Here is a 20,473-nt window from a genome sequence, read left to right as displayed (position 1 = left end):
TCGTTGTTGTATTCTTGGAAACCAAGATTATCACGCTGCTGTTGTTGTCCTTCACTCGAATATCCGAATTGTAGAAAATCTAAAGGTGGAGGGTTCAAATCGGACACACCTGTTGTATCTTCTCTATACTCTGTAGCGGGAGATCCACCTGCACCACTATACTGTGACTGCTGATGTTTAAGCAAGTGTTGGTCTGCTACATAAGCTGCATTATCCCCACTCGCCTCCCAGGCATCTTGGAAAGCCCAGTCTGCCGCGCTCTCTCCTCCTCTAGTCTTTACTGCTTCTCCCGATTCTTCCCACATTTCCCGGAAGTAGATAGAACCTCCTCTGCTACAAAAAATACCGAATCAACTTACACCGAATTAGCCGCCCAGCGCGCCTAACCACATCATAGAAGTCAAATATTCAATTCAATTCAGCTGCAAAAATATGGAGGCCTTAAACCCGAGTTATTGGATATTAAGCGCATTCATACGGAACAAAACTCCCGTGTAATATCCTGGCTGATTATAAGCCTGCTGAGACTACATACCGTTACATCAAGTCCATTCACCTCCTCTGTGAGAACTTGTAACCAGGCGTCGGCAGTAAACCAAAACTAACTCCCTCTCCCTCTCGTTTATCAGCAGTTGCCTCGGTGATTAAATTTCCTTAAACTTTTCTTCGCTCTGTGTTGAGAACTCTCCCAAGTTTTCCAATAACTTTTGTGTTCGATTATATTTACAATCCCAGCGAAATATGCCAAATGGTAAAACAATAAACAAATGTTTTTTTACAATGAACAGTAACAAGGAAGAAATTTTAATGATTAAATGAATGTAACTTGCTTTATCCTTGCGTGGCCGGAAAACGACAGTCATTATAACACGAGCGCTCTGTTTGATACACCTCGTGCCAGCTTGCGAGTTACCACGAATGCAATTTTGTGAGTGATTTTTTGTATGACTGACAGTTTAGACAGCTGGTGGGTTGAATAAGTACATATAACGCTAACCTAACTAAGGAAAACTATTCAAGTGTAAACAACAATCTATGATTGCAATATTAAACGACCGTGTTGTAAGTTGGGGTAAGATGGGACGTGTTTCATTCTCGTCTCGTCCCATTTAGTAGTAAACAAAGAATATTTACAAAATTAAATACCTGCATTCCCACGACTCTAAAACAGCGTTAATATATGTTCAAAACACAATAAGGAAAGATGGATATTATATTCTATCTTACCCCACATTACAATATAACAAGATATTAATTAAAAACAAAATGTCCGAAAATTGTGAATGATTTTTTATACATTTTCATTTTCTTCTTTTTCTGGAAGAGCCCGTTTTTCTGTCAGGTTATTGGTGCATATTTGCTTGTATGGAACCAACATGCTTTTAGCGAGGACGAACGAAATATACGGCCGTTCCGCATGGCTTGGGCCCGGTGACGTTTCGACCTCTGATTGGACGTTGAATCTGAACGTAGCTGGTGACGAAATAATGCACCTTTGTTCATTGTGTGGGACCTTAGGAGAAACTTTGCGAAATTTTCTAAGTTCAGTATCAGTTATTAGTTTGTCTAGAAAGGAAGCTTTTCGTTGCCAATGATCACGCAATCCTACATTAAAAGAAATACTTCGTTTGTGAGAGTTTGGAGAGAAGCGGGTTCTCCTATGGCCTGTTTTCACGTCTTCGCTTTGTGAACGTGATGTTTTTAAAATTCCATGTGGAGGGTCATGGGCGGCTATCGGATCCCTCGGCTGCATCGGTAGATTGTTACCAATAGTTGATAACGAGCATATTGTATGCGTGCTGCTCTTTTTTCTGTTGAAATAAAGTTGATGCAGCGAAAATATGAAACGTTTATTAGTAAGGATATTGTTACTTGCTTATCCTTATATGAGGCGGGGCAACGACATTCGTTATAACACGGGTGTTCTGTTTTATACACACAACATAAAACACGATTAGGATATTTGGGTATTATGTGCTAATGATGTCCCGAATTCCCCCATCGTACCATATAGATTAAGCTAAAAATGCAGCAAATATACATAATAATAATAATAATAATAACGTAACAAAAACTTACGATTGTTCTGCCGAGCCTGGAATCTCTCTGCGTCGTAACTTTGACGTCAGCTTAGAGCAGCCTTCTCTGAAATTTGAGCTTGTTCCGTAGAAAAAAATCGGTAAAAATACAGCGCTCAGTAACGAGGATGTTGTTATGCATAACACTGATTCGTCTGTGGGTGAATTACTCATCGACTTGAATATAGAAGCAGCAAGAGAAAGATAGAACGGCGACCAGAAGATTGTCTGACAAACCACAGCGATAGACACAACGTAGAAAGCCTCAGAGGTCCAGGTTCGAAACCGGTATCGGGGGGTAAAGAAAAATTGGGACGACATTCGAACTCTGCGTAATATCGAATTGCGAGAGGCCGGGGATTGGTTGACGAACTTATTCGGCTTGTGTGTCTTCCTGGAACAAATGTGACGTCATGATAAGGTGTGACGTCATGATAATTATGTGACATCATGATAATTCAAATAAGGTGAAGGGATTTATGAACAGGTGACCTTAAGCGCTGTTTGTAGCACGATTAACATTTTTACGTTAACATTTGTCGAATATAATATGGTCGATTGGGGTAAGATGGAACGTGTTTTCGTTTTTTTCTATCTTTTTATTTTAAAGGTCACCTGCCTATTGTTCCAAGCGCTAACTCCATCCTAATATTAGAAAATGGTTAAAACAATCCTTATTGTGATACGGAACTTAGCAACAGTTTCTTACCTTCTGAACGACATGAATATGAAGCATACGGTAGGAACGACCCAAAACACGATGAAAAGATACGAAACAGCTGAGTGAGACACAAAGTAAAGTCCAACTGAAAGCAAATACGGCAGGAGCAGAACTGTTATACATAAAACCACTGCCTTTTTGTTGTTCTTTAAACTAGTGACCATTACGGCGTTGGATCGAACGACCAGACAAACTAGAATCCAAAACTGACTACCACTGCTTGCCATAAGTAATAACAACCTCACATTTGCTACAACATCAAAACATTCGGTCGAAGATTTTTCCACGGTTTCGTCACGGCACGGTGGCGTACTAGTGACGTCAGATGACGTAGTGATGACGTCACCAGCAGTAGTGATAATGGGGCGTAGAAATCCACATATAGATACGATGATAGAACTAACCAACGAAGTTGCGCTACCGACCAAGTTATTGATAGCAAGAAAACACAAGCAGAAGTTTACTAATCGGAACATTCGTCGACTACGGTAGATAATCCCGACCACGAATGAGTTCCCGACTAACGACATAACTGACAGCATTATAACCACAAAACAAGACCATATTGTCCGCGAAGATTCAACGTACATGAAGTTCATCTTGGGTTTTTCGACTGAGTAAGAAAATAAATTCTCGGCGGGTAGATTTTGTTCCAATTAAAATAAAAATCGATGCAGCGTCGTTATTGCACCTGTTTCCTCATGATGACTGCAACACGATTTTATTCTGCCACAAAAACAACAGCACAACATATTTCACAGCAGTTACAATATAAATAAATAAAAACAAATTCCCTTCACGTATGGTATTGCACTATGCAAGGTGACAAAATAAAATCTAAATTCAAAAAATCAAAAAATTTTAATTGAAATTTTAAAAATTCGATTTTTAAACAAAATTACTGCAAATAAAATATTCGGTTCAAAATCTGTGCAAAACGTAATCTTGTGTGGCAAATTTACAAATCACAATAAAAAAATTACAAAAAAAAGGTTAATTTTTTTAGTACCACAGTACAACATATTGGAACAGTTAGGTATTATTTGTGTATCATTATTTGAACTTCAGCAACTAGTTCTTGAGCGAGTTGAATGAGTTTTTCTGCATCATGACATTCAGCCATCTCTGTATTACAAGGTATTGTAATAAATATATATTATGGTTTAAATTACAAAATAAAGTAGGGTTCAAAACGTTAAAGTCTGGGGCCACGGTTAGCACATCGTCTTTAGCCCAGAGGTTATGGATTCAAGACTTGATGCTGCTACTATTGTAAGCAAGTTTCGCAAGACACTTAATGGCAATTGCTTCAACCCAAGGGTTTCTTTGGGTTTTCTAGATATTCACCCATAAAGTTTATTCACCCATAAAACTTATATCTTATAAGCAGGCATATAAAAAGTTACATTCATTCTTTCACCACAGTTATGCAAGAAGCTATAAATACAACAATAATAATTTGATTACCAACCATTAAAAAATTTAATAATATCCGTGAAATCCATATCATTTTCCAGGATAATATCTCTGTATGTTTGTAGCATTGCAAGCGCAAAGAACAAAACAAAGTTATTCGATGAACAGTAGTTAGCCGACCATATTCGCTCCCAAACACTGAACACGTCCCCATCATATGATAACTCTGCACATAACAATGTTAATGTCTACTTTACATAACTTTGATAATTACATTCAAATTACAATAATAATAATAACTTAGGTTTCAGGTTATAAAACACAGATTTGTTGGTTAGTTCATGTATAAACAATATAGACATACACCTATGGCATCATTTTTCTTTTGGTTTTAAAATTAAAACCAATTTCATTTCTCACTACTAACTATTAAAATCACCGAGATAGTTTTAGTTGTTAATTGAAACTCCTAAAAATGAAGTCATTGGTAATATACATATGTGCTGTTATGTATATATTAAAACTAACAAATAACTTATTTTATCTCTTCGGTAACTGAAACAAAGTTATGATTAAATAACATAAAATGGAATAAAGTGTTTATGAAACTGGTTATTATATTAATAATAGCACAAGGTATGATATTTTAGATTTTAAAATAGAATCAGCTTATTAGCATTTGCTTGTTATTGATTCGGTTGATTGATTGTACAGTAACACCTGCCCTGGTAACGAGCTGTGCTGTATGCGTTCTTTATTTTGAGCTGAGTTGTTTACAGTTATTCAAACCACGAACATACACCATTATGGAATAGCAAAAGTGCGCCATATAAAATTAAAACATTTCACAAGCGCTGATAAAGTGTAAAAAACAAGCCTGAATAAACCTTAAGCTTTCACCTCTTTTAAAATCCAGTAGAAACCATCTGTAGCAGAAATAGAAATGTGTGTAATCTCCATTCTTATGCATGTGTTCAAATAATTCACCATCGAGTATCTAAGAATATGTTACGTAACGCGCGGATCAATAGAAGTTATTTATACTTGTGTGTCAGAAAACGAAAGTCGATATAACATGTGTGTTCTGTTTCACACCCTCATGCAAACCTATGAGTAACCACATTTGTAACTTTGTGGGTAAATAACATATTTAAAACTTATTTGAAGAGATTTGTGGTTGAAAACATAAGTTTTAATCCATATAGGTGAACTCTGGAATTTAGGCTGAAGTTGCCTCATTAGACCAACACCATTAAAAACATAGAAGCATTATACCCACTATGTTAACACACGTACATAAATGGCCCATACCCCAACACCACTAACTCACAATATGCGTCCTATTTAGAAAGAGCCAACGTAAAAACATAGAAACATTATACCAACCTGTATTAATGACCTCATATTAGCGAAATGTGAATCCATAGCGCCACCGTTTGGAAAATTGCTTCCCATTCGTTTCATGAGAGAAACGAAACAATCGTAAACCAAACTTTCGTTATCAAGCACTACAAGAAGCGGTGCTGCCAAGTCACACATGCCCTGATGAACATAATGGGTTAACAACATTTTAATAAAAAAGATTTGGGAATAACCCTGAGAAAAATTTTTTAAACTATTGTGTAATTTTTTTATCAAGCTTTTTTTAAATTGTATAAAAATTATAGGCCACTAAAGATTTAAAAAAAAAATTACAAAAAAGTAATATTTATACCAAAGTATAAACTTATGCCAAATACTTGGATTGCAACAAAAAGTTTTCACACAAACATCAAACATGTACCTGCATATATCCAACTTCCAGGTTCTTCCAAACATAACACGACATTATATTCCGTAGTTTAACCAAGTTATCCTCGTGCATGAAATAAGGATGGTTGCGATCACAACGTTGAACGTCTTTGTCGATCCGATGTAAGTTTAACGCAAACGTGTCCAGTAACTCGACCTGGGGTAAAGTTAGGGGGTCACGGGGCTAAAAACGGGGACGTAATACTGGGGAAATATTTGGTAAGTTAAAGTCAACTATTTAGAGGGGATGAATAATTTTTAGGGTTTAATATTGGGGTTAATGCTTGGGATTAATGACGAATAATTCAACCTGGGATAAAGTTAGGGATTAGGGGGTAATAATGGGGACTTAATACTGGGGAATATTTGGTATCTTAAAGTCGAGTAACTTATCTTAAGGGGTGTAAAAAATTGGGGGTATAAATAATTTTGTAGGTTTAATATTGGGGTGACATTGGGGGTAAATATATTATGACATCACACTTACAGTATAATCAACTTCTTTATCAGTAGTTTCATCATCAGCTGTCAATCAAAATATTGTTAGAAATACAACAAGCAGACATACTGCAATAAACAATAGAAACATAAAACAAACCTGTTGTGTTTGTTGTTTCTGGAGAACCTTCCAATTCTACATCTCTGAAAACAGAAATTGAATGAAATATTAACTGAAATGTCACCCCAGCCAACAAAAATATACTACATGTGTTTTTTTTTACCAAAAACAAAGCACAAGACACATTTAATTGCTACAGATCAATGTAAAACCAGCCATTGTCCACTTATAAACCCTAGATAATTAAATTCAGGGCACTTACCCCCCACCCCCTTGCACAGTTTCATCGGTGCTAATACTTTTCATTGAAACAGACGAATGTTGGTCAGTCCTTGTTGAACTGATAGATGAATATGGAATGTGACTTGATGTGCTGGACTGGAATGAAAATATCAGTTAAAAGAAAATTCCTCTTTGTAAATAACCAAAAGCTATGCTTAAAATAATATATTTTATTTATCTCTTTGAATACAGTAATGAAAATGAGGTTAAAACATACAATAAAGAGAAGGGCATTAGCAGCAAAACAAACAGTTGTTATATACACGCTGTTAGTAAAATTCGAGAGTAGGCCTGCCCACCCTGCCACCCCAGGTTTGGCGCCTATATACACACCCCACCTCAATATGTTCATCTTCGAACGAAACCGACTTCCCCTCACTAATCTTCGTCTCGTCAATCACTTTGTATTTCTCCTGAATCAACAAAAGTTTTTTTATATACGTATGGTATTTTTACCTTGCCAGTATTTATCAAAAATAACTTTACAACAACAACAGCAACGTACAATATTCTTCTTGTTGATAGTTTGTTGATCATCGTTGGTGAAAACATCGCTAAGATTCGACGATTGTTGTCGAAGAATTGGTTGAACCTGTTCAACGTTCAGTTACATAGAGTTTATAAAGATGTCATAATGTTTATATGCAACTAAAGTAATATTTTACAAAAAAATTGCAAAACACGAATGAATCTTGGAATGTACAGTCTGGAGCATTTTAACTAAATGATGAAATGTAAAATCGTTACATTCTTCTATTTAAACTCTGATTAAAATGTCATAATGTTTATTATGATGTCATAATATACCACGGGTGGCGATTCGCTGCTCGACGTCGAACATGAAGACGCTCGTTCCGATGATTTTAATTGACGCTGGAAAAATATATTATGATGGCATATATTCATATTATGATGTCATATATATATCATACATCATACTATAGGGCAAGATAGTTACAGTTAGCACAAAATATTCCACATTTTCAAATCCTGTTTTAACAAATAAAAACACTCTTTTAAGGTTGTAAGGATAGGGTAACATGATTCAGTAAATTTTCTCGGTTTACTACCAAACAGAAGGAGAAAAGAGAATGAAACATGGACCATCTTACCCCAATCTACTATATTCATATTATGTCATAAATACTCCAATCACATTTACATTAAGTCATAAAAATTCACATAATAAAACCATACATAATACCTGGTTTATTATGTCTTCCACAAAAGTCCATTGTTTCATAATAACTTGATATTGTTCCTCCATCTGCCGATCAATTTCCTCCCGATCTTCCTCATCTGTGTCCGGAGGATAATGTTCCAGGAGGAACAACCAAACTATTGGACGAAGATCGTGATCAACACCTCCGAAGTACGTGTGTCGCATCAACTCAGTCATGCTTGTTAACTGTGTGGGGAGGATTGGGTGTAGGTGGTACCATGGTAAAATTTGTGTGTTTGAGTGTTATATTTTGTCTTGTTATAATGTCTATATTATATTGTCTATATATATATATGTGGAAAATGAATGAATAGAAAATGTGTGTCTGGTGTATGAGAAGACACCCATGTTATAACACTATAGGATTAGAAAGCTTGAAGTGTATGAATTTGCCATTTTGTGTGTGTAAGACACCTATGTTATAACTGAACAGCTAGCATGAGGTATACCTTCCCATAGATGAATATTTCCTTCCAGGTAGTTTGATTGACACCTCGCGTGGCGTCAGTTGGTAAGGTGGGTGAGATCACTTGGTTATGAACCATCTCCGACAAGTGGGTACGAACTGTCATTAGGTGGCGACAGTGAGCTAACCATCCGTAAAAAGCTCGGGAAATAATTTGTCGTCTCATTGTGTCACATAAGACCTTAAGTGAGGACCTGAAAAGGTTAAATATAAAATACCAGTTAAAAGTGATGCAACCAATTCCAGATTATATTAAAATTTGCTGGACTAGCTGACAAAAAATCCAAAGTGTCAGTCAAATAAAACTTAACTTATTTAAACACATGTGAAAAGTGGTGCAACCATAACAATGTTATTGTTTTGTTGACGCTCTATAAAACTAGCTGCAAAAATAACTAGAGTATTGGTCAGAAACAGCTTAACCTATACAAAAAAGCTTGTTACTTTACAAAACTTTTTCTGCGCTACTTTACTCACAATTTTTTTGGGGGCATGGAAAAAAAAGAATCTCTAAATGAGTTGTACTACCCTTTGTAAATTCCTGGACACGTTCTATAATATAAAACACTCTTACTGTATATCGGTTGATGGCGTTCCATTCCTTGAGCTTGTAACATTATAATGTCTTGGTTGTTGGTTGTCATACACATACATATCAAGGTGAGGAACATATCCATCTGAAGAATCCCATGTACCTGTCAATCAAAAGCAACTAATATATAATTGTATCACGTTATATGGTACAGTGGTTAGCATGTCTGCCTGTAGTGGAGAGGTTACAGGTTTGAGGCTTGACGCTGCTACTGTTGTGGGGGTATGTTGTTTGGGCAAAACAGTTACCAGCAATTGCTTCAACTCAGTGGTCACTGATGGGTTGTCTAAATTGTCAGCCATAGAAAAAATCCAGTAAATATTTATCCACAAGGTAACTTATGTGGTAACTCATAAGCAGACACAAGGTGTATAAAACAGTACTTGTCCGAGGACACCTTCACCCACAATAGTAGCAGCATTGAGTCTCAAACCAGGTACCCCTTTGTTTTCAACTCTCATGCAGCAACTACCATTAAATATTCTACAATCAACTAACAATGTAGTTTACTAGAACAAACACAATCAACTATGACATCACAACCATGCAATGACCTGCGTATGGTTCGGATATTTTGTGCGATTTTGGAAGCGAACATCTTTTTGCCGACGAAATTATTCTTGGGGAGTTTTTTTTCTGAGGTTGTATGTAAAAGTAGTCACTTTCCAACATAGCAGGTCGTATCACTACAGAACGTGAGATCTCGTAACTTGAGTTTCGTTTATTGCTTTGGATGGTTGAGGTAGATTTGGTACGTGGGGTCTTCCATAGTTGGGGTAACGTGAATATTGATTTCATGAGATCAAATGTTGCTTCATGTGGTGTATGATGAGATGATATATCTACGTACAAGCACAAATGCTGCATGCAATACAAACAACAATACCTACAAGAACAATACCTACAAGAACAATACCTACAAGAACAATACCTACAAGAACAATATCTACAACACAATATCTACAACAACAATATCTACAACACAATACTTATAAAAAAACAACACAATACTACAATCAGTGGTCCCTTGCGATGTTTTGTGCCACTGTTTGTAGATATATTGTGTTGTTTTTTCAGTGCCTACAAAACTATACTTCCAACACCTACAACAGAATACTTACAACTGCTATCCGATGAAGTGCTAACGCGAAATACAAAATCTGTTGGTTCGTCAGACTCAGTGCTCGAAGTCGATTTTCTTGAAGATTTTCGTCGCAATCGAGGAAATACTTTGCCCTAGTGGATAATAATCATTGTTAATGAGCAATTAAATTTTAAATAATTGGAGGAATGTGTTGTACAAGGACATAGCCAGTACATATGGCATTGGTGACACCCGACTGCACAAGATACAAATTGTACATATAACATAAATAAGACCCGGGGCGATCAGTACACGTGTTTTACATGAGGCAAAAATTGCACACAAGGCCCAAGTTGTACACAAGGCACATATTCTAAACAAGGTAATATTAGCATACAATATTGCACACAAAACTGGAGATGCAAACAAATGTACAGATTACACACAAAGCACAAAGGTGATAAGTCGCTCATAAGTTGCACCAAGTGCACAAACTCTCACCTTCCCTTTTTCAGACCAGAGCGGAGGATCAAGATGTCCGTGAGGAAGAAGTCCGGTTTCAAGACACGATAGGAATGATAATAAGTGACCACCGGGGGGGAAACGTATGGGAGGCCATTGTACGCCATCTTGACCAACTAATACCAACGTTCCACTCTTGTCTACTGTGGGAATATGTTAGGTTGGATTAATAAATTAATGAATGTAACTTGATTTATCTTTGTGGGGTGGGAGCATGACAGTCGTTACAACATGGTTGTTCTGTTTCATACACCTCGTGCTTGCTTACGAAATACCATATAGGAAACTTTGTGAGTGTGTTTTATTGTACAGCGGACAACTTAAACAACCCATTAGTGAGTACTGTTTGGGTTGGAGCAATTTCCGTTAAGTGTTTTGCCCAAGAACACATATATCCACGAAAGTACAGTCCCACAGATATCATATACAAGTTGCAGCATAGATATCATATATACTCACATTGTTGATGGCAATGTAGATACACGATGTCCCGAACATCAACAGATATCGCAAACTCCCAATATGAACTGTGGATTATATGTTTATATAGTGTGTTTATGGTTATATAGTGTGTTTATGTTTATACAGTGTGTTTATGTTTATATAGTGTGTTTTTGTTTCTAGGATTGTGTTTAATACTCATAATAAACAATGCTGAATTGTTAAAACAAACAAATATACTGAACAATATATTGTTAACTTAATTTACAGAATTGCTGTAGATTGATTGGTAATTTAATTCAACACAATGACATTACATTACAATGGAGTTCAGAAGCAAACAAAAATTGAAAAACAAAAAAAAACAAGAACAAACTTTGTGGATTTTACAAAACAAAAGCAAATAAACCAAAATTAAAATAAGTCTAAATAGAAATACCATGAATCAATCTTAATATATAATAAACGAATTCATTCATAAAACAAGGTATTCAACATAAACCACCACAATGCTCTGTGACTTACTTTGCACTTTTGTACATACGATGTCTGCGTATATTAAAACACATACCCCTGATAATTTAACCACTTTTACACATACAACTCAATACCTCATGTACCCACTTTTACACATGACCCCTCAATACCTCATGTATCCACTTTTACACATACACCTAATGTTTAATACTGTGGGGTAAACTGGGACACTATTAGCACCTAAATCCCATATTTCCAAATAACAAACAAATAACAACGCTCTTTTAAAGTTGTGAGGATACAGTTATATAATACCATAAATATTCTCTGTCACTACTAAATAGGACACAAAAACCGAATAAAAACGTGTCCAATTTTACCCCACCCTACTATACCTTGTATCAGGTACTTCTTGTGATGCCTCATGAGATGATTCACGTGATTTCACATCATGATTCACATTCATGAGTTGGTTAGGAGTCCATTTAACCAACATACAACTGGCTTCTTGATGCAAAGATAAATAACCAGGTATCAAACCAATGTCTTCTTGCTGTAAAGTAATTTCAACGCAATGAAAATTTTGGAATAATATTTTAGAAGCTGGTTTTCTAGCAAAAAATAAGTAAAATCTAGGCCACAGTTCTGTTGATATATTGTGCCCACTCCATAAAACATAGACATAACATACCAGTTTCACCAGGACATAGACACCATATAACTTACAGGCTGAACCATGACATTATTCTTCCCGTACAAAAGCGTCATCTTGGAGTTCTGATGCAAAGACTCCACGTAATCCCTGAACGAGGTTCCCTTCTCCATGGAATCGGAAGATGACTGGTGACGCACTGGAGTGAAGTGGAGAGCTGGGCGTCGTCCTGGGGAACTCGGGGAGGCGTGTCTGTGATGTCATAAAGGGATGTATTTGTTTTTGTGAATTTTTTTATTTGGTTAAGACATGTTTTTTACGATTTTTGTTTTGAGTTTATATTTCTAATTGTTTGTGTTTTTATTGTATGATTGACAATTTCGACAATCTGTTAGACCACTGGGTTTGAGAAATTGTAGTTAAGTGTCTTGCCATAGCTATGTATTGTATGCAATATGAATATGCTTTGGATCTGCTTTGTTGACACCCTGCTATTTAAGGTGTCTGCTCATCCATACACTACAAAGCTTCAGCAACTCAGCTGTGAGCATGGGAGCGGCAACCATAGATAAGTCACTTAAGTTCCAACCCACAAGAATATAAATGACCAAACCAACCAAAAGGTAGCTTATCCACACACTGAAATAGCTTCGACAGCACGGCCGTAGGCATGAAAGTAGCAATCATAGATAATGAAGTCACCTGCTATGAAGTTTATGTCGTTGAATAAGTTCACCAGCTGGTGGATCTGACCAATAATGATCATGAGTTTTCATCTTGGTGAAGTCCAATGCACAAGGACCAACTTAAGAAACAGTTAATAACAATTTACATGTTAGGTATAGCTTCTATTTCATTTCTTTTTATGCATCAACAACAAAACCAATATTACACTTAAAATTGCTCTGATCAGGTTTCCAACTTTTTATTTGAGAAAAACGAAAAGTTTACAGAATAAGTAATTTCATTTATTCAATATTTTGTGCAACAGGAACAGCAAAAAAGTAACGACTCACCAAGTATTGCGGAAATCAATCTTCCACTCAAAGGGTTGGCCATTATAGATGAAGACTCGTAATATTTGCTGTAAAATTATCAAAAACAATTTCAAATTAAAAAACATCCAACATTATTTGGCATAGGGATATATACACTCTACAGTGTTTAATATAATTCAGTTTCTTACATTATAATCAACAATATATGAAATGAACAATGAAATATATGTCACAACTTAAATTATACAACAAAAGATGTATTTAAGGGAAAAAAAACTTTTGCTGAACATGATAAGAACAATCAGACTAATTTGAACTAAAAACAGAAGGGGATAATTAGCAGCAAAACGACAGTCATTAAAACATACTTAAAAACAATTTTCAATTGATTAAAATGTGGCTGTTAAACTGAAAACTTAAAAATACAGTTTATTGCTAGAGGTCAGGAAACCAGTAATGTTTATTGCAGGGCAGACAAAGAAATAACAATGCTGGTCGTAAATCAATGTGCATAGTTACTCATTGTATAACAGCATGAGGTGTAGCATGCTGGGGCTTTGTCTATTGTTTACTTAACAATGACATTCTATTGTTAATTGTTTGAAAGCGTAATAATATTGTAATATTGAGATAATTGTATAATAATGTATTGTTAGTTGCGCTACCGTGGGATATTTCATATCAACCATTGATATATATAGACTATACTATATAATATAGTAAAAGAATTCTATAATATATCAGATAGGCTATACATATTATAGTGCAGTAGTGCAATAGTGAGTGCTACTATACACATAACCTAAGGGTTGCCTAGGGTAACATACATGATACATGATAATGATATGCCACATTGTTACCCCAACTTTTAAAAAACAGGGATTAAATGGTATGTTTTAAAACCTTAGTTTTAAACATAAACCAGTTTTAAATATGTTTTAAAACCCTAGTTTTAAACATAAATAGTCTGCTGTTAGGTGTCTACACAAATAAGCAGAGTAGTATATTGCATCTAAAGTATATTGCATTCAATATATAATCAATAAAGTTTTCGATGTTTGACAACTATAAGTGCAGCTGCCTTTTAAGATTTTACAAAAAATTGAAACAATACATACGCGCTGTGGTCAACCAAATGTTCTGCTATTTTATCAAGGATTTTTGAAATGAGGGCAATTCGTATCCAAAGATGTTTCTTGTTATGTGCGTTGTTGTTTTGTGAAAGTGAGACATCTTGTGACGGGGGTCTGTAATAAACGAAGAAATAAATTATTAAGATTTATCATTTCTATTCTGGCCCAACGAATAGGCTCAGGTCATATCCTTTTTAACGGGCACTTAAAAAATAATAAACAGAAGTTATTATCAAAACAAGATGAAAATCTAAATTACCTGGTTTTATTAGCTCATATATAATTAAAGGTGTCTATAATTGCAGTGTGGCACGGCAAAGACAGTCATTATAACACTGTTGTTCTATGTCATACACATCATACACACTTGATTGGTTATTTCTACAGACTATTTTTTTTAATATATGGCTGGCAATTTGGACAACCTAAAAATGACCACTGGGTTGAAACCTTTTTATTTAAATGCCCTACACCAAAACTTATTTTTTCCTTACATACACAGTGTGTATTACACACAACCTACTTGTTCATATTGGTTTCAATTTCTTCAATCTTAGTCACAAGTTCTGCAACTTGTGGAACTCCCTTTCCAACTTTTGTGAACAAGGAAGCGATTTTGTTGGATCGTAGAAATCCAGCCGTTCGTTTCCTTAGTCCATCAAGAAAACAAGTTTCCACAGTTCCTAGTAGTTAATAAAAGTTATTAGCATAAGCTGCAGATTTTTCTTTATCAGGAGTTTTATAAAAATCTCCTTTTTTAATTTGATTAAATCTTTGTTTTTAAACTTTTTAGTAAACTATTTTTTGTTTTTATTTTTCAGTAAAATTTGGGGCTACATTTGATTTTTATACTGCAGTTACACTCATAGTTGTCAAACATAGGGAACCTCATTGATTAATATGGTAATTATATTGGCTTTTATTGTTTGTATGGACACCCAACAGCAGGTTTAAAAAGCCTAACCTACCATGTTAATGTGCTGCATGACCGCACATTGGATGAGATTGGATATTGTTTATGGAGGTTATGCAAAGGACACCAGGGCATATAAACATAATTATAGTACTGTGTGGTAGGATAGGATAATGTCAGCATCCAAATCCCATATTTCCTGACCGTGTTTTGAACAATTAACAACGCCATTTTAAGGCATAAGACTACGGTTATAAAACTCTGAAAAATATTCCTTGTGTACTAGTAGTATAGTATTACCAAATGGGATGATAAAACAGAATGAAAAATGCCCTGTCTTACCCCACTCTTATATAAGTAGGGCAATGACAATATAACAAAGTACATTTATTTTTATGATAACTAAAATAATAATTAATAAAACATGATTAAAACTCGATGTAAAATGACACGCAACAGTCATTATGACACACAAAAACAGTTTACAAATTTGTGGCCATTAAAACTGAACTGTAAAATAAAAACAGGTTGCAACCAAGTTGTTAAGTTGATTTATACCACAATATTTCTTTGATTGTAAGATTGTAACTTCTACCGAAAATAAAAGACAAATCACGAATAAACCAATCGTTGTTTGCAGCGCAGCATCAATATGAGTAAAAGAAACCATCATTATTTTTTAATGGAATTGAGATTAAATAATCAATAAAGTCGTTTCTCTCATGAGGATAAATGCAACAGGTTGGTTGGGTTTAGTTATTATGGATGTCAAAGTGTCGCCTTATATTGTGTTTTTCATCACGCTACAATGCATTATTTTAGAGGTTTGTGATGCATTTAAACAAGTTGTTTGAACATGTAATAAATATCTTATCTATAAACTTATTATAAGTTATCTAGCAGGACCTTAGGCGTCAAATTTTTAACTTTTTAGCAAAATCTAAGATGGTGTTATTAAAATGTAGTTAAATTCATAGTTGTCAAACATAGGGAATCACAAGTTGTCAAACATAGGGAATCACAAGTTGTCAAACATAGGGAATCACATTGATTAATGTTTTAAAAGCAATATACTTTTGGCTATTTTTGTTTGTGTAGACACCTAACAAAATAATAAATATTTTAGGCTTAAAACTGGAGTGCTAAAACATTAAATGTCACCCCTTTACCAAAAAAGCCTGAATGACTCATACAATGTATATACTTATCATAAATAAACTTGCATACAAACAACACATGATTGATATTTACCACACAATCTTAGAACATGCGGACTTTCTTCGTGAACAAACTTCTTCGTCACAGCTTCCTCCATGATGGCTTTAACCTGTTTTACATAAACATAACATTAATAACATAAATAAAGAAATAATTCACAATATGCCTGTCAGCAACAGCATATATATTATGATTAATGTTACTTCCAATGATCAAACAAGCTAGTACTGTAGGTGTAGGTAGTGGTTGGTGGGCCTGCGTTTAGCCCAGATGATACAGGTACAAGGCAGGACTACTACCATTGTGTATGTCTCCTTGGGCAGGGCACTTAATTAAATACCCCGATAATATCTCGCCAAAGAGCAGGCGAAACGCCGGGTATTTAATCTTTAAAATATAAAATTCATATTGCAGTAAGATTTCTTTTATACTTATAGTATGCCTGGTAGCAATAACATATACATAAATATATGTGTATAAAATATTAATCATTCAAACCATGTACATTCGCAATGATTTATTCATGTTCACCAGTGAGGCAGTGATTAATAATAACAAGTAATTATGATGTCATAATTATTACAAACCTGACTTTTAAGAATCCGAAGTAGTTTTTCATGTTTGTCTTCATCTGGAAAAGGTTATGTAAAAAGTGAGAAAGAGATAGTAATAATACTGATAGTCCAGTGTGATTGGACAAGTCGCTTCGCCCCAAATAACAACCAAGTTACAAATGTGGTAGTTCGTTAACGGGCACAATGTGTATAAAACGAATCAACCATGTAACAACTGCCATTTCACCACCATACGAGGGTAAATAAGTTTTTTATTCATTCCTTCAACAAATGCTGCATAAGAACAGCCAATTACAAACTTTTGGTCTACATTTGCACTGTAACACAACACCTTATCTTTATAAATTAAAAAAAAAAATAGGTAGTTTTATATAATATAATAAATCTACACACAAAAAAAATTAATATAAGAAATATTACAACAACCAAGTATAATGCTAAGTGCAGATATATATGTCAACAAAAAATAATAACAACAATAGCTATAAAGAGGTAAAAAGTTAAATTTAATTGATGACATTACAATTAAAGTTTATTATGTAATATACCTGGTACATTTCCAGTTTCGTTTGCCATTTTAAACAACGTTGAAACGCAGCTAACGTGTTAACAGCCCATACTAATGCAACACATATCTGGTTAAATTTATAATCAACTACCTTACTTGCTTACTATAATTGCTGCAAAACATAAGTTAAGCATTTTATAACGCTTCTATTTGTAAAATAAATAGAATTTTCAAAATATTGTACACTATATATTACATAAGCTCAAATAACAGTGGCTTGCTTACATACTACGCTAACATCACGTTGTTGTTGTTTGGGAATTATGTCGGGACAATTTTTAAACAACTCCCCTAACAGATTCCAAATTTTAGAATTGGTTTAGGGAAAACACCCTCAGCCACAAAAAATTATGCTAAGTGCAAAAACTTAAAATTTAAAAGTCAATTTATTTTTTTAATGTAACCGTAGTTTTTTACCACTTGACAAATAAACAAATTGTCAGTTGGCCTTCCATGTAGCTTAAATTATGTTGCTTTAATATTTTATTTTGCAACAGCACGAAATAATTGTACAAAACAGAATAAACGGGGGACATATTGAAGATTCTTCTGAAAAATAGTAACCAGATTAAAATACATTCAAAAAGTTGATTTGGCTGGCGTTGGTGGAAAGCCACTACGGCACGACAAGCCCCCAGCCAATGGTAGTGGGTTTCTGCTTAGGTGAGAAACCCTTGCGGGATGTTACTGTCCACGCAGGTTAAAGAAGCCCCATAGACAAAAACGATACAACGAATGCACATACACATGTGCACGACAACAGCGACAAAAAGACAAAAATGATACAACGAAGTGCAAATACAAAAAGTGAAACATGCAACACACACAACAGCTCAATCATCACCAAAAATGGAACGGTTATAAAAAGTTAATTAACGCGGACATAATCATAGGAACATTTTCAAAGAAAATATGGTTCAAATCCTAAAGGATAATCTTCTGCAGTGTACAAATTATTAAATGTCCGACCACAAGAGTCGAAGCCAATAACATCTCCGCATGTCCCAATCAAAAGGTAAGTCGCCATGTTGGTACCGCGATACTCTCGTCGCATCTCCACGCAATATAATATCGTTTGGATGTTAAGCACCGCTTTGACCGTTACGAAACTGCGTCAGGTTGTTACGAACCGCATTTACAGTGACCTAAATAACCGAGCGTAGCGTCACTGGCGGCGACGTCCACGCAACAACCCAACAGTAACGTTACTCAGTCTTGAACCGTGACGTAACCGCACCAAACGCTGGGCCTTTAAGGCCCATCGACGTATAGCGTAATTGCAACGTGGCCAGCGTCACAATTAGGCTTTTGTATAAACTAACAATAGGTTAACGGGGACATTCAATTAATGAAAAATAAGGGGCATTAAATCTAAAAGTTAAAAGCGTGTATATTAGAATGCGCGTGGATATTACTCAAGTATTTGTGTACCAACATGTCGTTCTTATCAAGTGATTAGGACAATGCAAAACGTTAAAAGAATCGACCTTTGCAGAAGAAACATATAATGACGTGTACAACAACAAAATCCGATCCAGCAAGATGTTTGCCATAGTTTTCATTGCAGATATTTCAGTGAAATGTAAAATGCACTATAATAGTGACTGACCAAAATCGCTAGCAACATTAGGTCCAGCAGAATAACAGCAGCGCAGACAAGACACACAACTCAATACTATAAACCTCATAACTTCAAACCGTGTATCCTTAACTGGCGTCTTCGTCTGCAAAAATAAGATAGTTACGTAACGTTACATGCTAAAGTGATGTAAAGTCTCACCAATTCTACACAAGTTCATAACGTGTTTAAATTTACCCCAAACTTATTGTTTATCAATAAATAATTAGTTGTATAATAATATACAATACCTTACGACTGTCTTCTGCAGCTTTATTCGCTGACCACTCTGCAAAAAGAAGAAATCGTTAAATGGCCATTTTTATACTATTACGTCGTAATTACCTTCATTCTTTCTTCGTTCCATGGTCCGCTTGATTCTCTGTGACGTCACATACCATGTTCTGCAAAATCTTAACTTTAAAAATCAGTTTAAAACAAAAGTAGTTTGTGACGAAACAATGAACTTACGAAGTGGGTTCTTCTGTTGCGTCATCACCACTTCGTGACGTCACATCATCGGTCGATTATTCTGGAAAAGGGCTTATGTACGTAATAATGCCAATTGTGATTTATACTTTACCAATTCTTGATTTTCTTGCTTCGCACTAATAGCGCAAATATGGTTAGAATATACAAGTAATATGCCTTGCATCGACGTAAAACGCGTATGGGGCCCCATGAAAAAAAAATCGTCGCGGAACGCACGTATAAAACAGACGCGTATTGTTCTGCTATGACGTAACGAAACTTGTGACATAACATGGACGTGAATGGTAAAAAAACGCGTGTGACGAGTTGTGACGTAACGGAACGCAGCAAATATGAACCGAGATATTGCATGTGACGTCGCGAGTGACGTAATAAAGAACCGTCTTGATTTCTGAAACAGAAAGCGAAAAAGACGAGATTAAAAAACGCAAGGCACAAAACTTTACCAATAAATTATTGTATATAATGTAGTGCAATAATCTTACTGTAAAGTAGTATAAAGTAAATAGTAGCCTATGTCATAATATATTGCTAATGTAATAAAATAATACTTAACTCAAGTCTGGCAGGAAATCTTCTTAAAACCTTCCAACTTGTTACCTGGTGTGGAACCAACTTCATCTAAACTGAAACGTGGTAACTTTGTGGAAAAGGC

At 35.2% G+C, this 20,473-nt stretch overlaps 1 protein-coding gene and 1 long non-coding RNA gene across 4 annotated transcripts; both read right to left on the bottom strand.

Annotated features, from left to right (window-relative positions):
• Positions 1-2,079: 2,079 nt before the first annotated feature.
• Positions 2,080-17,834, bottom strand: LOC100178469 (small G protein signaling modulator 2). 3 transcript variants are annotated; one of them, XM_026838205.1, is made up of 29 exons: positions 17,689-17,834; positions 17,153-17,196; positions 16,599-16,674; positions 14,958-15,117; positions 14,420-14,548; positions 13,320-13,387; positions 13,006-13,108; positions 12,378-12,555; positions 12,047-12,204; positions 11,700-11,723; positions 11,193-11,260; positions 10,713-10,876; positions 10,249-10,363; positions 9,682-9,969; positions 9,110-9,230; positions 8,519-8,729; positions 8,052-8,255; positions 7,655-7,720; positions 7,353-7,439; positions 7,186-7,260; positions 6,828-6,943; positions 6,605-6,648; positions 6,494-6,531; positions 5,999-6,163; positions 5,602-5,757; positions 5,116-5,212; positions 4,271-4,441; positions 2,788-3,924; positions 2,080-2,472 (listed from the first exon to the last, which is right to left on the bottom strand). In XM_026838205.1, exons 1-28 carry the CDS (start codon positions 17,714-17,716, stop codon positions 3,839-3,841), a joined length of 3,240 nt encoding a protein of 1,079 aa, XP_026694006.1. In that variant the 5' UTR covers positions 17,717-17,834; the 3' UTR covers positions 2,080-2,472; positions 2,788-3,838. The 3 variants fall into 3 exon arrangements, with proteins under 3 accessions (XP_026694006.1, XP_026694007.1, XP_009861251.1); XM_026838206.1 differs by lacking the exon at positions 9,682-9,969; XM_009862949.3 differs by lacking the exon at positions 11,700-11,723.
• Positions 17,835-18,173: 339 nt separating this feature from the next.
• LOC113474984 lies at positions 18,174-20,256 on the bottom strand. The gene is made up of 4 exons (XR_003396707.1): positions 19,798-20,256; positions 19,672-19,730; positions 19,578-19,615; positions 18,174-19,432 (listed from the first exon to the last, which is right to left on the bottom strand). It is a non-coding gene; the product is annotated as an uncharacterized LOC113474984 (long non-coding RNA).
• Positions 20,257-20,473: the final 217 nt, after the last annotated feature.

Source organism: Ciona intestinalis, unplaced genomic scaffold (genome assembly GCF_000224145.3).
Source record: "Ciona intestinalis unplaced genomic scaffold, KH HT000068.2, whole genome shotgun sequence".
In the NCBI taxonomy this organism is placed as follows: domain Eukaryota; kingdom Metazoa; phylum Chordata; class Ascidiacea; order Phlebobranchia; family Cionidae; genus Ciona; species Ciona intestinalis.
The sequence above is the reverse complement of the archived record's forward strand: the minus strand, read 5'-3'. Positions and strand labels throughout refer to the sequence as shown.